Source organism: Oncorhynchus kisutch, linkage group LG8 (genome assembly GCF_002021735.2).
Source record: "Oncorhynchus kisutch isolate 150728-3 linkage group LG8, Okis_V2, whole genome shotgun sequence".
NCBI classification, from domain to species: Eukaryota; Metazoa; Chordata; class Actinopteri; order Salmoniformes; family Salmonidae; genus Oncorhynchus; species Oncorhynchus kisutch.
Genome location: NC_034181.2, coordinates 66,803,231 through 66,818,173, shown reverse-complemented (window position 1 = coordinate 66,818,173; position 14,943 = coordinate 66,803,231). Strand labels below are relative to the sequence as shown.

General features: G+C 41.6%; 1 protein-coding gene across 1 annotated transcript in view; it reads left to right on the top strand.

The window, feature by feature from the left end:
* Window positions 1-8,976: 8,976 nt before the first annotated feature.
* Window positions 8,977-14,943, top strand: part of mtmr10 (myotubularin related protein 10) — a 30,028-nt gene continuing 24,061 nt past the window's right edge. Inside the window, exons 1-2 of the mRNA XM_020489035.2 lie at window positions 8,977-9,594; window positions 9,770-9,830. Coding sequence (XP_020344624.2) covers window positions 9,538-9,594; window positions 9,770-9,830 — 118 coding nt within the window. The 5' untranslated portion in view covers window positions 8,977-9,537. The remainder of the gene's footprint in view (window positions 9,595-9,769; window positions 9,831-14,943) is intronic.

Genomic DNA, 14,943 nt, shown 5'->3' with positions numbered 1-14,943 from the left:
GAAGTGGAACGACATTTATTGGATATTTCAAACTTTTTTAACAAATCAAAACTGAAAAATTGGGCGTGCAAAATTATTCAGCCCCTTTACTTTCAGTGCAGCAAACTCTCTCCAGAAGTTCAGTGAGGATCTCTGAATGATCCAATGTTGACCTAAATGACTAATGATGATAAATACAATCCACCTGTGTGTAATCAAGTCTCCGTATAAATGCACCTGCACTGCGATAGTCTCAGAGGTCCGTTAAAAGCGCAGAGAGCATCATGAAGAACAAGGAACACACCAGGCAGGTCCGAGATACTGTTGTGAAGAAGTTTAAAGCCGGATTTGGATACAAAAAGATGTCCCAAGCTTTAAACATCCCAAGGAGTACTGTGCAAGCGATAATATTGAAATGGAAGGAGTATCAGACCACTGCAAACCTACCAAGACCTGGCCGTCCCTCTAAACTTTCAGCTCATACAAGGAAAAGACTGATCAGAGATGCAGCCAAGAGGCCCATGATCACTCTGGATGAACTGCAGAGATCTACAGCTGAGGTGGGAGACTCTGTCCATAGGACAACAATCAGTCGTATATTGCACAAATCTGGCCTTTATGGAAGAGTGGCAAGAAGAAAGCCATTTCTTAAAGATATCCATAAAAAGTGTTGTTTAAAGTTTGCCACAAGCCACCTGAGAGACACACCAAACATGAAGAAGGTGCTCTGGTCAAAATTGAACTTTTTGGCAACAATGCAAAACGTTATGTTTGGCGTAAAAGCAACACAGCTGAACACACCATCCCCACTGTCAAACATGGTGGTGGCAGCATCATGGTTTGGGCCTGCTTTTCTTCAGCAGGGACAGGGAAGATGGTTAAAATTGATGGGAAGATGGATGGAGCCAAATACAGGACCATTCTGGAAGAAAACCTGATGGAGTCTGCAAAAGACCTGAGACTGGGACGGAGATTTGTCTTCCAACAAGACAATGATCCAAAACATAAAGCAAAATCTACAATGGAATGGTTCAAAAATAAACATATCCAGGTGAATGGCCAAGTCAAAGTCCAGACCTGAATCCAATCGAGAATCTGTGGAAAGAACTGAAAACTGCTGTTCACAAATGCTCTCCATCCAACCTCACTGAGCTCGAGCTGTTTTGCAAGGAGGAATGGGAAAAAATTTCAGTCTCTCGATGTGCAAAACTGATAGAGACATACCCCAAGCGACTTACAGCTGTAATCGCAGCAAAAGGTGGCGCTACAAAGTATTAACTTAAAGGGGGCTGAATAATTTTGCACGCCCAATTTTTCCGTTTTTGATTTGTTAAAAAAGTTTGAAATATCCAATAAATGTCGTTCCACTTCATGATTGTGTCCCACTTGTTGTTGATTCTTCACAAAAAAATACAGTTTTATATCTTTATGTTTGAAGCCTGAAATGTGGCAAAAGGTCGCAAAGTTCAAGGGGGCCGAATACTTTCGCAAGGCACTGTATCATGGGTAAATTGTAACTGACTGATATATAAATAAGTAGTTATTTATAATGCAAGGTGATTTATAGATCAGGCAGTTGCCTGCAGTCATTTTGATTCTCTTAAACATGGCCAATCTGTAACAGGTCATGCTGCATTTCCAACATCCTTGTCAGACACGTGTGCGTGTCAAAAACCTGTAGAACCTCATTGGTGAAAGACAACAATCGCTTATGAAGAGCAAAGATTATACACTGCTCAAAAAAATAAAGGGAACACTAAAATAACACATCCTAGAACTGAATGAATGAAATATTCTTATTAAATACTTTTTTCTTCACATAGTTGAATGTGCTGACTACAAAATCACACAAATTATCAATGGAAATCAAATTTATCAACCCATGGAGGTCTGGATTTGGAGTCACACTCTAAATTAAAGTGGAAAACCACACTACAGGCTGATCCAACTTTGATGTAATGTCCTTAAAACAAGTCAAAATGAGGCTCAGTAGTGTGTGTGGCCTCCACGTGCCTGTATGACCTCCCTACAACGCCTGGGCATGCTCCTGATGAGGTGGCAGATGGTCTCCTGAGGGATCTCCTCCCAGACCTGGACTAAAGCATCCGCCAACTCCTGGACAGTCTGTGGTGCAATGTGGCGTTGGTGGATGGAGCGAGACATGATGTCCCAGATGTGCTCAATTGGATTCAGGTCTGGGGAACGGGCGGGCCAGTCCATAGCATCAATGCCTTCCTCTTGCAGGAACTGCTGACACACTCCAGCCACATGAGGTCTAGCATTGTCTTGCATTAGGAGGAACCCAGGGCCAACCGCACCAGCATATGGTCTCACAAGGGGTCTGAGGATCTCATCTCGGTACCTAATGGCAGTCAGGCTACCTTTGGCGAGCACATGGAGGGCTGTGCGGCCCTCCAAAGAAATGCCACCCCACACCATGACTGACCCACCGCCAAACCGGTCATGCTGGAGGATGTTGCAGGCAGCAGAACGTTCTCCACGGCGTCTCCAGACTCTGTCACGTCTGTCACATGTGCTCAGTGTGAACCTGCTTTCATCTGTGAAGAGCACAGGGCGCCAGTGGCGAATTTGCCAATCTTGGTGTTCTCTGGCAAATGCCAAACGTCCTGCACGGTGTTGGGCTGTAAGCACAACCCCCACCTGTGGACGTCGGTCCATCATATCACCCTCATGAGTCTGTTTCTGACCATTTGAGCAGACACATGCACATTTGTGGCCTGCTGGAGGTCATTTTGCAGGGCTCTGGCAGTGCTCCTCCTTGCACAAAGGCGGAGGTAGCGGTCCTGCTGCTGGGTTGGTGCCCTCCTACGGCCTCCTTCACGTCTCCTGATGTACTGGCCTGTCTCCTGGTGGCGCCTCCATGCTCTGGACACTACGCTGACAGACACAGCAAACCTTCTTGCCACAGCTCGCATTGATGTGCCATCCTGGATGAGCTGCACTACCTGAGCCACTTGTGTGGGTTGTAGACTCCGTCTCATGCTACCACTAGAGTGAAAGCACCGCCAGCATTCAAAAGTGACCAAAACATCAGCCAGGAAGCATAGGAACTGAGAAGTGGTCTGTGGTCACCATCTGCAGAACCACTCCTTTATTGGGGGTGTCTTGCTAATTGCCTATAATTTCCACCTGTTGTCTATTCCATTTGCACAACAGCATGTGAAATGTATTGTCAATCAGTGTTGCTTCCTAAGTGGACAGTTTGATTTCACAGAAGTGTGATTGACTTGGAGTTACATTGTGTTGTTTAAGTGTTCCCTTCATTTTTTTGAGTAGTGTATATATACTGAGAAGATGCATATCTCTTCACCCCAACTATGGGAGTCAATGTCCACAAAGGAGCACGGTGGGCTGTTTAGCTCCAGCCTATCCTTTCTTTGGATAGGTGGATACATCTCATTATGTAATATATTTTTGTGTGTTGACATCAACCACCTGTATTTCAATAGGGACACTACTAGCCTCATACCACTTCTGTGGGACATCAAAGATATTGTTGTTAAAAACAAGTCTGTTCTTTTCTAAGTGTTTTGAAAGAAATAGTATATTTGTGTTTGATTTATTTGATAAAGAAGGAAATATACTCTCTTATAGAAAGATCTTAAACATATAACTGCCCAATACATTATAAAGAATGTAATATATGTAAAGCAATACCTTCAGGACTTACTCAATTAATGAAATCGAATTTGTGTTTTGGAGAACGTGTCAAGATAGAGGCACAATTTATGTTCGAAGGTTGCCCCCTGTTGGAAAATAAATGTAATAATACATTCATAAGAACTTTTTAACTCAAAGAACAAGATCTCTCTTACGAGGGCAATTCTTCTGGAATGCATACATTACTGAAATTGAATGGAGGAAAGCTTTGTTGCTCCGTCACAAATTTTGTATATCAAATAAAAGAAAGGAAATTCACTTTAAAATCTTGCACAAAATATACCCTTGCAATAACTTGTCTGAATTCATGGACTTAGGTCATTAGCCTTTTCTGTGATAAAGAAGTAGAATCTATATTACACATGTTTTATGAGTGTGACTCTGTGAAGTTAATTATTTACATTTTTAATTGAATCAATGTCCAAAAACAAATGTTTTAGTCTTATCTACAGTACATTGCATGGAATAGTATATATTTACATAATGGGAATTGTTCTATGCTGATCATTAATGGACAGGATTTCGAGACTTACATGATTAACTCTTAAAATAAGACTACATGTTTTACTAAATGTATAAGTACAACTAATCAGCGAAATAGTTTACTTCTTTTAACTATACCAGTCATATTACCTACTCACACCACACACGTCTGTTCATTCTGTCTTCCTGTCACAGGCAGCTCTATTTCCTCATTCTGTAAATCAAGAACATGTTATTATTGTAAGTGCAACAGCCATGGATGTGTTAAGTATCATCATGCTGATTATCTTGGGGAAATGTCAAGATAGGCAATTATTTTCACAAGCTAGTCAAACTTGATTGGGTTTGTTGGATACAATCAAGGAGCCTGATTCTTCTGTAACTTTGGAAAAAATACTTTCTCAAAGGGAAAACATATCTAATGTATCAAGAAGACAAAGAAGTAGAGATACCACTGCAATGTGAAGAGGGTCTAGACAACACAGTTGATTAACTGCACTTCTGATGTCAATGAGAAGGAATGTGATGGCTTTAAGGGCAAAACACCAAGTACCAAATCATATATCACATTTAAAAATGTGCATTATTTGCATGTGTTCGCAATTTTACCTCAACATTTCTATTTCCTTTTAATTTCTGAAAATATCCTTTATTGTGGCATTTTCTAAATCAATGAGTGAGTTCACATTTCCATTTCCACAAATTCACATTTCCTAAATGATCCTGTATGAGGAAACCAACTCATGTAAAATCTGATAAATATACACATGTATTCAATACAACTTATTTGCTTGATATTATATTCAGATCAATAGTTTAATCATTCTCTATTTCTGTTTAGGAAGATATGGTTAAAATGAAAATGTGTTCTTTCTCCATAGTAGTGAAAGATGTGCCTGATCTGGAAACTCAGGTCACCAAACAGGAACGGGAATCAATCAACCTTACATGCCATTTCACAGCTGCAAAAGATTATTCCGACAAGCCATTCTCCGTGTACTGGATCAAGACCATCAGTGAAGAAAGCACTTGTCTTTATTCCTTTTCTTATGAAAGCCATGACGCACAAACCTATAACCATCACTGTCTCACTGATAAGGACTTGCTTAAAAGAGTGACACATACTTCATATCCCTCCCAAAATGGACGCAACTATCATCACCTTAAGATGAACAATGTCACACATTCGGACAGTGGACAGTATGTGTGTGCCTTAAAAGTACAAATATACAAGGTGAAAAATGGTAGTCAGGTAATCACTAATATGACAGTCACTGTGAAAGAGAACGAAGAATTCAACAACCACACCTCCAATAACGAAATAGCTCTGTAAAATAGTGAGTTACAGTACATTGTTAACACTAAACAATCTTATGCTCATGAGTGAATAATACCTAATTGATCTTCATTCTAAATGCTTTGTGTTTTAGATCCTTTCATACCACTATGTGGTGGGAGCCCTTACCTTCTGCTTATTTGTTACTACCATTGTTATTGTCATGAGGAAAAATACCAAGATTTCCCAACGTGTGTAAAAAACAACCTACTGTATGTAATATCATGAAGTATGTATTTTTTCAATCATAGTCATTGTTATTGGCCTTCTCTTTTTCTCTTTTTCCTCTCCAGCAAAATCTCACACTCTGAGGATGAAAAGGTATGTTTAAGTTTTAAAAAAAACATTTCCTATAAACCTCTTATCATTACATGACACAAGACCCAAACTGTTACAGACCTATATCCATCCTGCCCTGCTTTTCTGAAGTCTTCGAAAGCCAAGTTAACTAACATATCACCGACCATTTCAAATCCCACCACACCTTCTCCAAAATGCAATCTGGTTTCCGAGCTGGTCATGGGTGCACCTCAGCCACGCTCAAGGTCCTATACGACATCATAACCACCATAGATAAAAGACAGCACTGTGCAGCCGTTTTCATCGACCTGGCCTAGGCTTTCGACTCTGTCGATCACTGCATTCTTATCATCAGACTCAACAGCCTTGGTTTCTCAAATGACTGCCTTGCCTGGTTCACCAACTACTTCTCAGATAGAGTTCAGTATGTCAAATTGGAGGGCCTGTTGTCCGGACCTCTGGCAGTCTCTATGGGGGTGCCACAGGGTTCAGTTCTCGGGCCGACTCTTTTCTCTGTATATATCAATGATGTCGCTCTTGCTGCTGGTGATTCTCTGATCCACCTCTACGCAGACGACACCATTCTGTATACATCTGGCCCGTCCTTGGACACTGTTTTAACAAACATATAAATGAGCTTCAATGCCATACAACACTGCTTCCGTGGCCTCCAACTGCTCTTGAATGCAAGTAAAACTAAATGTATGTTCTTCAACCGATTGCTGCCTGCCCCTGTCTGCCCGCCTAGCATCACTACTCTGGACTGTTCTGACTTAGAATATGTGGACAACTACAAATACATAGGTGTTTGGTTAGACTGTAAACTCCCCTTCCAGACTCACATTAAGCATCTCCAATCCAAAGTTAAATCTAGAATTGGCTTTCTATTCCGCAACAAAGCCTCCTTCACTCACGCCGCCAAGCTTACCCTAGTAAAACTGACTATCCTACCGATCCTCGACTTCGGCGATGTCATCTACAAAATGGCTTCCAACACTCTACTCAGCAAACTGGATGCAGTCTATCACAGTGCCATCCGTTTTGTCACTAAAGCACCTTATACCACCCACCACTGCGACTTGTATGCTCTAGTCGGCTGGCCCTCGCTACATATTCGTCGCCAGACCCACTGGCTCCAGGTCATCTACAAGTCCATGCTAGGTAGAGCTCCGCCTTATCTCAGCTCACTGGTCACGATGGCAACACCCATCCGTAGCACGCGCTCCAGCAGGTGTATCTCACTGATCATCCCTAAAGCCAACACCTCATTTGGCCGCCTTTCGTTCCAGTACTCTGCTGCCTGTGACTGGAACGAATTGCAAAAATCGCTGAAGTTGGAGACTTTTATCTCCCTCACCAACTTCAAACATCAGCTATCTGAGCAGCTAACCGATCGCTGCAGCTGTACATAGTCTATTGGTAAATAGCCCACCCTTTTTCACCTACCTCATCCCCATACTGTTTTTATTTATTTACTTTTCTGCTCTTTTGCACACCAATATCTCTACCTGTACATGACCATCTGATCATTCATCACTCCAGTGTTAATCTGCAAAATTGTAATTATTTGCCTACCTCCTCATGCCTTTTGCACACATTGTATATAGACTCCCCCTTTGGTTTCTACTGTGTTATTGACTTGTTAATTGTTTACTCCATGTGTAACTCTTTGTTGTCTGCTCACACTGCTATGCTTTATCTTGGCCAGGTCGCAGTTGCAAATGAGAACTTGTTCTCAACTAGCCTACCTGGTTAAATAAAGGTGAAATAAAAAAATAAAAAAATAAATAAATCAAATCAATGTTATTTGTCACATGCACCGAATACAACAGGTGTAGACCTTACAGTGAAATGCTTACTTACAAGCCCTTAACCAACAATGCAGTTTTAAGAAAAAATACCTTAAAAAAATAAAGAAATAAAAGTAACATAATTAAAGAGCAGCAGTAAAATTACAATTGCGAGGCTATATACAAGGGGTACTGGTAAAGAGTCAATATGCGGGGGCACCGGTTAGTCTTAAGTAATTGAGGTAATATGTACATTTAGGTAGAGTTATTAAAGTGACTATGCATAGATAATATGCTGCCATTGTTTATGTGTCGGGGGGCTAGGATCAGTCTGCAATGCAAATAGTCCGGGTAGCCATTTGATTAGATGTTCTGGAGTCTTATGGCTTGGGGGTAGAATCTGTTTAGAATCCTCTTGGACCTAGACTTGGCACTCCAGTACCACTTGCCGTGCGGTAGCAGAGAGAACAGTCTACGACTAGGGTGGCTGGAGTCTTTGACAATTTTTAGGTCCTTCCTCTGACACCGCCTGGTATAGAGGTCCTGGATGTCAGGAAGCTTAGCCCCAGTGATGTACTGGGCCATACGCACTACCCTCTGTAGTGCCTTGTGGTCGGGGGCCGAGCAGTTGCCATACCAGGCAGTGATGCAACAGTCAGGATGCTATCGATGTTGCAGCTGTAGAACCTTTTTGAGGATCTGAGGACCCATGCCAAATCTTTTCAGTCTCCTGAGGGGGAATAGGTTTTGTTGTGCCCTCTTCGTGCTCTCTTGTCTTGGTGTGCTTGGACCATGTTAGTTTGTTGGTGATGTGGACACCAAGGAACTTGAAGCTCTCAACCTGCTCCACTACAGCCCCGTCGATGAGAATGGGAGGCGTGATCGGTACTCTTTTTCCTGTAGTCCTTTTCCATCGTTGTCGGTATTCAGGCCTACCACTGTTGCGTCATCGGCAAATTTAATGATGATGTTGGATCCACTCATGCTGGATTGAACATTTTCATTAAATGGTGGTAGTGCTCAGTCCTACAGTTGTTATTAATGTTTCTCTGATATTGTGTGATACTGAATGTTTGATTGCCTAATTATTATGTAGCATTGAATAAACATTGCATAAATAAAATTAATGGGATTTTTTATTTTGATATGCAATCTTTGCAATATCAATTTGATTATCAATTGGGGATAGTGTATAATGAGCCCTAAGTCGACATATGAATGGATCAGACGATGCTTGAGGAATCAAGAGCTTGAAATAAATCACTTTATGGGGCCTTTTGACCCCAGTTGTAGGTCAAAAGGCCCCTACGTTTTATATAGTCTGGATAGCAGTCAGTTAAAACTGGTCCCAGGTCTGTACTTGGGGGTGCAACATAGACCGCCCCGAAACTCCTCCCCTGTCTGTCTCTGTCTCCTCCCGAAGGTAAACATGGCCGCTGTGCCTATAAAGCGAAACGATAGCAAAGCTTTGGATATAATGCTGCTAGCTAGCTAAATACCAAAGTTATCACTGCTGTATGCAATCAGGGTTTACGTTGTGGAGTTCTTCTCCAGCAAGCTAATGAATGGACCAACGTTCTGCAGCAAGGCGTTCGCAAAGTTCTGCAAATGGAATGCTTGCTAGATAGCTTTCTCTACCAAGTTGTTTCACGAACTAAAACTTGCTTGCTAACTGCGAACTGCAATGCTAGCTTACTAACTCGCTAGGACACCCATAGCTCGCCAGCACAGCACAACAGCTGTGTGTTGACACGAAAGGGGATCGCCAGCCAGCTTTCTCAGCCTGATCCAAATGGAGAAATCTATCTCGAAAAATGGATTGTATTTGACTACTTGACATATTCAGCAGTTTATTTTTGAGCTGTTTTGCTATCGCGCTTACACGTTAGCTACGTTTTGACATTTTCTCACTGAAGTCTTGGAAGTATCCATTGATCAACTTTAGTTGTTGGACTCGAGCTATTAATAATGTTTTCTGTGAAGCCCATGAAACCAACCTTTAAATCCTACCTTCCGCCTTTACAGGTGAGTAACCTTACTTTACTAGCTACGTTACTTTGTCCTTAGTATACTATAACTTGTACTACTGAGTAGTTAGCTAGGTAGGATTACTTGTTAAATCCCTAGCTACTGTATATGTTGTGCATTTAGTTAGCTTATTATAGACTAACAAACTGTCTCTGTTTTACCTTTCATGCAGACTGATCTGAAAAAATGTCCACAGCCACCTATCAAGAAGTTAGAGGCCAGGTTACTTCCAGGTGAGTTTACAGTTCCCTCTGCCACAGCTAACTTGTTGCCTCTGCCTGTTCTATTAAACTAACAACTATGTTATGAGTACGTAGAGGCTACATAAATTAAACCACCCATCAAAATATTTCACTCCTGAAAAATAACCAGGAAAGGCTGATCTCATCCAGTTATACTCTTTCTTCTCATGCTAAGGTAGAAGATAACTGATATTTCAATGACCAGCCAGTGAACTCCTGTATCTCTTCAGCTAAATGTAATTGGTTGTTTTGAATGTGTACTCTGTCAGTGCACCTCACTTGTGGTTTTGCCCACAGGTCATTTGCATCCCTAATTGTCACATTTAGGCTGTGGTAATCTAATCCAATTGAGTCTCTTTTTTTTCTCTGGGCTGTTTCAAGTCACCATGGCAATGCAGTGCCTGCCTGGCCTCCTTTTCATCACTGCTACTAACGGTGCATAATTTAGCCTTAGTTAACAATGGGCTGGTTCATATATTCCTTCCTGCCTTTGCAGTCAAATCCCAGCTCCGAGAGGATGCGAGTTGGTTAATGACTGTCTTAAGGAGAATACAATAAGAGATTCACAAGGGAATTTCCTGTTCACAGGGCATCAGTCACTAAAAGCTATTTACCACATTTAGTGTTTTTCTCCACCAATGAGTTTTTAATGTGTGGCAGGACCTCGGGTTTGTTTACTTTTTTTTTATTTTTTACATTAAGTTGGCAGTGTTTGTGTGAGTTAAACTGACACCCAACCTCTCCATATTACATTTTGCTCCAGTATATTAAGATATACAAGGAGACATTAGAAATAAAATGAAAATTCTGTGTATATATCTAACCATCACTTATCAAACTGTGTACAGGGAGGGGCCATGACCCTCCCACTCAATTCATGTTGCCCCCCCCCCCCCCCCCCCCATAAACTATTGTTCCAAAAAAGCCAGGATGTGTAACAACATTCTTTGGCATTTCGGTTCATTCATGGCTGTTATGGAGGCAGAATCTCACTGATATAATGGAGCAAGATTGAGAAACACTTGACCATATAACCTTGAAGTATCATTAGGCCTATATCTGAGTCTAAGGACAAGTAATGAACCAGAGGTTGTGCTGTGGGACTAATTTCCCTTTGAGGTGTTCACTCCTTATAATTAAGCAACAGAGGATAGACCTTCCCTCATTCTAGAAGCAATTAGCATGTATTTTTGTTAGTTTTTTTACGCTGCTGAAATAAAACCCAAATGTTGTACTTTATTGTTATTTTCTCTGCTTTGCAGGGCTCTACGCTGACCTTTTTAAAATATTTTTTTACAAGGAACACGTGCGCCTAAGTTGTAAAATGTTTGCGTACACAAAGAAATTTAGGAGCGCAGGGAAGAAATATTTGAGGTAATAATGCTAGAATCCTTAATTTTTAGGATCGCACAGTAAAATATTTAGGCGCATATGTGAGTAAAACAGCACTGCTTTGGTTGTATACTTCTACTCTTCTCTATTTCTCTGCTCTAGTTCAGCTGATCATTTTAAGATGCTGGTATGTTTTATGGAGGGATGGCCCCTGTTCTTTGACTGGAGGTTTAGCTAGTGTTATTTCTGGGTTCTGCCAGTGTCTTTAAATGAATGCTGGCAGTGAAAGTAAACATGAGGCCCTCACGCAGTGCCACCTGGCCTTGCTTTACAAAATAAGGTAGTCACCACCTCTCCCTCAACTGGACTACAAACAATTTAGCCTACATTGAATATCAGGTTTGATTTTACACCATGGCCTATGTTCGGATCTTTAGTTCATGGCACTGTGAAGGTGGCCTTGAATGGGGAGACTTTGGCTTTGTTTGTGGGCTTCCCAGCTCCTTGGCAGTGTTGCTATGCAACTTGAATGTGACCCATTCAAAGGGGTCTCTGATTGAAGGAGCCATTCAAGTCCACACCAAACTGACCAGACAGAGGACCACAGTGGGGCTAACTCATCTCAACAAATCATCTCAACTGTGCTCTCTCTTCTATCTTCCCCTCTCTCTGTTCATCTGTCCTACCGGTTTAATTTCTGGAGCTTTCTGTTTATCTCTCTGTCCTCCTCAGATTCTCTCCATACCTGGCTGGTCCTTTGCTGGCTGCCCACCTCTAATTAGTGAACTGTCTGGTTGAGATTCTCCCTCTTTTCTGAATATTTTATCTAGTTCTCTCTCTAATCCCCCACTCTTTCTCTCTCTCCTACTCTCACTTTGTATGTGACTTGTGTTTCTGGAGTGTGTGGGTGTCCAAACATAGACAACCAACATTGACTGTCTTGTTTAGGCTCCTCGCTGACACACTGTCACCTTTATGACACATGTTCATCTCAACTGTAGGCATCTGTAATGATAGTTAGACAGGTACTTTAATAGATGTCCCACTGTTGTTTTCTCAGTAGGAGAATGTGAGCTGAGGCCTCTCCTGAGGCAGTGGAAAAATGTGCCTGGCAGTGGTGTTTGCATGAGGCAAAGCTAACTATCTGTACTCCCAAGCACATTCTCACCTCTCTGGCCACATACTAATGCTGTCCTCCGTCTCTCTTCAACACGTAGTTTGTCAGCATGGGAGTTCTGCTCCGATAATCACACAACCTAGGCTAATATGGGCAAAGTCATGAGTTTCTCAGAATGACATGTCTTATCGCTATCCATCAACAATGTCAAATCAAATGTATTTGTCACATACACATGGTTAGCAGGTGTTAATGCAAGTGTAGCGAAATGCTTAGTAATATAACCTAACAATTTCACAACCACCTTATACACACAAGTGTAAAGGAATGCATAGGCAAGATGCAATAGGTGATATAGAGTACAGTATATACATATGAGATGAGTGATGTAGGGTATGAAAACATTATATGAAGTGTCATTGTTTAAAGTGACTAGTGATACATTACATCAAGATAGCAAGATGCAGTAGATGGTATAGAGTACAGTATATACATATGAGAATTTTTTAAAATTTTAATTTCACCTTTATTTAACCAGGTAGGCAAGTTGAGAACAAGTTCTCATTTACAATTGCGACCTGGCCAAGATAAAGCAAAGCAGTTCGACAGATAAAACGACACAGAGTTCCACATGGAGTAAAACAAACAGTCAATAATACAGTAGAAACAAGTCTATATACGATGTGAGCAAATGAGGTGAGATAAGGGAGGTAAAGGCATAAAAAAGGCCATGTTGGCGAAGTAAATACAATATAGCAAGTAAAACACTGGAATGGTAGATTTGCAGTGGAAGAATGTGCAAAGTAGAAATAAAAATAATGGGAAGATGAGTAATTTAGGGTATGAGAACATTATAAAGTGGCATTGTTTAAAGTGGCTAGTGAAACATTTAATTACATCAAGATGCAGTAGATGGTATGTGATGGTGTTACTGGCGCACTGTACTCTACTATTGTACAGGTGGAATGCTGACGTATATCTGTCCCTTTTAACTGCCATCTTTGTTGTAACTGAGGCATTTCTCACTAGTCTCGTGTGACTCCGAGGGGATTGTGATAATCACTGTATACAGAGACCGTGTTGCGTCTCTGAGCCTGTTTTCTCGCCACCAGCTGTCCAAACTGTGATCTGGTCTGCTAGGTGCTGTACATAAACACAGGCGGCCTGCTTTGAAAGCTACAAAACCTCAGGAAGCAAAGCCAGGTTGTGGCTAGTTTAGTCAGTTGGCAGGTCTGATCACATTAATAGCCCTATTGGATTTAGGGGTTTGTGGACATAGTCAAAAAGGAGAATCTCATCCTTGGAAGCGTTTGTTCCCTCCAGTATGGTTACATGATATACATGTTTTTGACTTGCCAATCACACACAGGATAGGCCTTGTGATTCTTCTGGATCTGTGTTACCACGACCGTGGCCAACTGACATTTATCTGAATAGGCACTGAAAGTAACAAACTCTGTGATAAACAGTGTTATGATGTAAGCGGTTGATGACATGACCACAGTAATGTTTGTTAGATGTTGTGGTAACCCAGGTTACTTACTGGCAGAGTTGCTGTCCAGTGGGGGTTCAAGGCTGCAGTCCAGGCTGTGTGTGGCTGTACTGTACTCTTGTGTCAGACCCGTCAGCATTCTGCCTCCACAAAAGAGTTAACTCATCAAGCCTGCAGATTATTAGACCCAGCTTTTTTTTTTTTTAAATACAATATTTTTACCTTTTATTTAACCAGGCAAGTCAGTTAAGAACAAATTCTTATTTTCAATGACTGCCTAGGAGCAGTGGGTTAACTGCCTGTTCAGGGGCAGAACCTTGAACAGGCAGCTCGGGGATTTGAACTTGCAACATTCCAGTTACTAGTCCAACGCTCTATCCACTAGGCTACCCTGCCGCTTTGGAAGTGAACATGTTAGTGTTTGATGGCGGTGATGGTAGGCGCTTGCTGACTTGTCCCACAATTACAAGAGCGGCAACCTATTTCTTCAGTCTCTGTCTCTCGACTCACAGGCCGTAACGTTTTATTGTTACATCAAATAACTTGTAATGCAGTGACACGGGTCATATAATATAGCTTGTAAACAATGTTTTACATGGATTACAGGCAAGAACAAATAAGCCTAGCCTTGGGTGAAATGTCCTATACAAGGAGTAGCCTACACAGTGCAAGATTCACCTGGAAGTCAGCATTTCATTCCACTTTGTACGCCGTCTTTATATCAATGTACGGTCAGGCTGTAACTTGGATATAAGGTCAGGCTGTAACTTGGATATAAGGTCAGGCTGTAACTTGGATATAAGGTCAGGCTGTAACTTGGATATAAGGTCAGGCTGTAACTTGGATATAAGGTCAGGCTCTAACTTGGATATAAGGTCAGGCTCTAACTTGGATATAAGGTCAGGCTCTAACTTGGATATAAGGTCAGGCTCTAACTTGGATATAAGGTCAGGCTCTAACTTGGATATACGGTCAGGCTCTAACTTGGATATACGGTCAGGCTCTAACTTGGATATAAGGTCCGGCTGTAACTTGGATATACGGTCAGGCTCTAACTTGGATATACGGGCAGGCTCTAACTTGGATATACGGGCAGGCTCTAACTTGGATATACGGGCAGGCTCTAACTTGGATATACGGGCAGGCTCTAACTTGGATATACG